We start from the raw sequence: 4,212 nt of genomic DNA on the forward strand, positions 1-4,212 counted from the left end.
AACAATTTCTCAAATAAAGATACAAAGTTGTTCGGTTTCTTACACAGAAGACCAACTATCGCATATCATATCAACAAAAATTTGCTAGAAATTTATCAAAAACCTCGATAAATACCTGCAATTTCATAGTTTTTTTAACATCACCATCAAACTTCCTTACAAACTCATCAATTTCAAGTTGAAGATCTTTTTGTTTAGGTTTTCATTCAGCATCCTCGCATTCATTATACCCTCTAAATTACATTCATATTTTTCAATCCATTTCTTCACATTCTCCAAATATTTTAACTTAAATTCATTTCCTTCAAACTATCAATAAAATTATTACCGTGTTATTTTTTCTAATTTTCGACCGACAACCAGTAAAAACATTCATTTACGATAAAGAAGCATAACAAATTAAGTACTACAATATTTAGTTAAATAGACAAATCACCAAATTGGTGTAAGTACATTATGCTTTCTGCATTTTTAAATTGTACACAAGTGACTTTCATGATGCATGATTAATTGTACGCAATAGTAAGAGAAAACATTTTTTCTTTTCTTTGTCAAAACCCCAAATTATCTTTCTTTCTTTGGATACCAAAAACCTTTAAGGGATTAGAAATCTGTTGAACTTTTTCCCAAAAAACAAATAGAAAAGGTTCATTAAAGTACTGATATTTAGGTCAAATATGAAAAAGAGAATGAAAAAACTTACCAAATAAACATACACGACAGAGGACTCCAGAAAGATAGAAATAATTAGGCAATGGATGTATAACTTTTTTACCCTGCATAGTGAAACCCATAAAAACATAATTGTAGAAAAAACATTTAAAAAAATCTCAATTGGGGCATACCAACATTGAAGGAAAATCTACGTGCATAAGAAATGCATCAAACCCTAAAAAACAAAACCGACTGAAAACATAATAAATAAAAAACTAAAGATAAGAGAGGAAGAACAAATTACCTTGAAATCATCGATGGACAGAAGAATCCATTCTGATAATCGAAGAACCCATCCACATCTTGTTACAAGAATCAAAATGAATTACATGGAATATTCATCTTCGTATAGTGTGAGAATCGTGGCATAAAAAACATAGTCTGTCGAATTGCTTGTGATAATAAGGTGTGATACGCGTATAAGAGTGATAACAGAAAGATTGTCTTCCAGATTTTTTAAGATAAAAATCCATCCATGAGTTGAAAGTGATTGCGTAAAAGAAGGAAACTGAATATAGAGAAATCAGTGATTGAATAATTGATTACCAAATCAATCAATTCATTTAACATTTAATAGGATAAAATTGGATATCTTAAAACTTGACATTTGAGCGGGAAAATTATGAAATACTTTAACCAGAAAATGTCAATTGGCAATTAGATGCATAAAAAAATACACATGGCATGTAGGGAAGGTTTTTATTAAGTACTAGGTTATAACCCGTAGGAACCACAGTTATAAAATAAATTAAATTTTTGTAAAAAAAATTATAATTACGAATCAATTATTATAAATAAATTATTAGTAAATATATATATTTTCTAATTATATAAAATTATAATCGTTGTTTTAAATAAATATGTGAAATATATTTTGAATATATATATATATATATATATATATATATATATATATATATATATATATATATATATATATATATATATATATATATATATATATATATCATACAATATTTATTTGTGAACTAATGAAAAAACAATAACAATGATATATAATAAAATATATATAAGGGCAAATATAGTTGTTTATATTGTTTTTATTTCAAATGTAAATTATATATAAGATTAATGTTTGAATTACATTCAAACTATGGTAAGAAAATAATGAGTTTTATGCAGGGATTTATAAAATTGAAGAGATTATCTAAAGGTGACGTGATTGTTGTATGTGATTGTTAGCCCTAATAATTATAATAATAATAATAATAATAATAAATTAGGTAATAAAGATTACAATTTAAACTTGTGATGACGGTTACATTTGTATAAAAAGAAAGAAGCAATTAATGATATTTTAAATTTTTAATTAATAAGGAAATAGTAAAAAGTGACAAGTGGCAATTTCTTTTTTGAGACAAAATCAAAGAGTGACAAATGACAATTTAATTAATAAGAAGTTTTAAATGATTGACACATAGTAAAACATGGTAAAATAGTTATTCTTTTATTAGATAGGTAGAATTGAATATTAAAAATATAGACAAAAATAAAGGTATTTTTATTATTTTAGACATATCTAATGATTAACAAAGAATCATGACAATAACTAGTATAAGGATCAATAGTGTAAAATTTACTCTTAAAAATGACCAAAATAAAAAAGACAAAACTAACACCAATTGTATAAACTTTATTGACTAAAATAATTTACTCTTAAAAAACACCAAATGAAGAATAAATTGATATTTTATTAGGTTTTAGTGGATTAGACAAATTGTTGTTAAATTTAAAGACCAAATCTATAATAAAATTATACCAACAAAATACTTTTTGCAAATTGGAAACTTTTAGACTCAAATTAAAATTAAAAAAAAAAAAAAAAAAAAAAAAAAAAAAAAAAAGGTTGAAAACCAAAGGACATACATTTTTTGCAATTTTATCAAATATAAATATAAATATATCTCATATTATCACAAAATTTGATGGATTATAAGGCTCCAACAACCTTCAAATCTTTTCAAAAACAATTTAAACCAAAAACGCCTTCTTAAATGTCTTGGAAGTAATTCTCCACTTCCAAAGTCGAAAGTGAACCAATATCATAAATTGGATCCTTGAAATTTTCAAAAAACGATAAGCTAACATAGTTATCAAATTCAATAGAGTCAAGTGACCGGAAATCACCACCCATCATATTAAATAGAGCTCCATCACCAAATTGAGTTAGCTCCGGTGATTGGAAATCGAAAAGATTATTCAAGAATGGCACATCATCTCCAAAAGGATCCAACCCTTTCTTGTCAACTACTAAATTAGTATTCGGGTCAAGCTTAATAACCGGGTCAAACCAGTTTGTTGACTGACACTCTTCAGCTTCTTTGACCGGTTCAAGTGCTTCTTTGGAGTGACTGTTACTATTGTCATTATTGGTGCTACTAAACCGGAGAACGGAAGTTGGAGAGAGAAGGTTGTGCGACTCTTCGCTTGAATCATACCCGGACGTCGACGGAATATTGACCGGCGGTGGGTTTTCCTCAATCGGTGGATTGCTAAAGTTTGTCAAAGCATCAGGACCACGGAGTTTAATAGCGGCGTTGTCGTACACCCTCGCAGCCTCCTCCGCCGTTTCATAAGTCCCCAGCCACAACCGGACACGTCTCGCCGGATCCCTAATCTCCGCCGCCCACTTACCCCAAGGTCTTTGTCTCACCCCTCTGAACTTCCTCCCATTGTTCACCGGAGTTTTAGTCGTCTTCATTGGCTTCTGTTTAGCTTGAAGACCTGACTCCCTATTTCCAGTCGTCTTCTTGGACTTCTCAACCCCCACCGTAGCTCTGCACGTCGTTTGTATGTTAATCTCATTGACATACTTCTTTACGCGCCGCCGTACGAAACCTCCGTCTTCTTCTTCACTGGAAGAATCAGTTGCATAAAGATCTGTCATTGATATCCGTACAAGTCTTTCAGGTGGTTTGTTTTCATGAACGGAAAACTTAGTTGTCATCTCCGGAATCGCCATTGTTATAACTTTTTTATGCTCTGTTTGTTTTATCGGACATAACATGTAGTAGTCATCCATGTCTATGGATTTCAGTTGAATCCAAAAAGAGGGGGGAATTGGTATAACTTGAACAGAAACGATGATCGTTTGAAATTGAAAAAGAATTGAGAAGGAAGAAGACCCAATAGTTGAAAGTTGGTAACAAACACGAGAAATTGCACATTTATAGGAGACATCTGAGCACAAGAACAGCTTTTGGATATTTATTAAATAATTAAAGAAAAAAAAAGATATTCAACAAAAAGGAAGATACTGATAGTCTATAGTATATATTAGTTGTTTTATACCGAATGTAAATTAGTTGTCTTATTTTAATTTTTGATTTTGTAAATAAACATGTTCACATTAGACGTTTAAAGAACTAAATAATTAAATGCTATTAAAGTTGCTTTTTGTTTCCAACTATACAACGCCAAATTTAATAGAAGATTTATTCTATCTTATAAATAGATATTTTATACATTTAAATATTA

At 29.2% G+C, this 4,212-nt stretch overlaps 1 protein-coding gene across 1 annotated transcript; it reads right to left on the bottom strand.

Annotated features, from left to right (window-relative positions):
- Positions 1–2,573: 2,573 nt before the first annotated feature.
- Positions 2,574–3,904, bottom strand: LOC145011458 (ethylene-responsive transcription factor CRF4-like). The gene has a single exon (XM_078970183.1). The coding sequence runs from the start codon at positions 3,755–3,757 to the stop codon at positions 2,726–2,728; it is 1,032 nt and encodes a 343-aa protein (XP_078826309.1). The 5' UTR covers positions 3,758–3,904; the 3' UTR covers positions 2,574–2,725.
- Positions 3,905–4,212: the final 308 nt, after the last annotated feature.

The sequence above is a fragment of the Lactuca saligna genome, chromosome 8 (assembly GCF_052625555.1).
Source record: "Lactuca saligna cultivar CGN05327 chromosome 8, ASM5262555v1, whole genome shotgun sequence".
Classification (NCBI taxonomy): domain Eukaryota; kingdom Viridiplantae; phylum Streptophyta; class Magnoliopsida; order Asterales; family Asteraceae; genus Lactuca; species Lactuca saligna.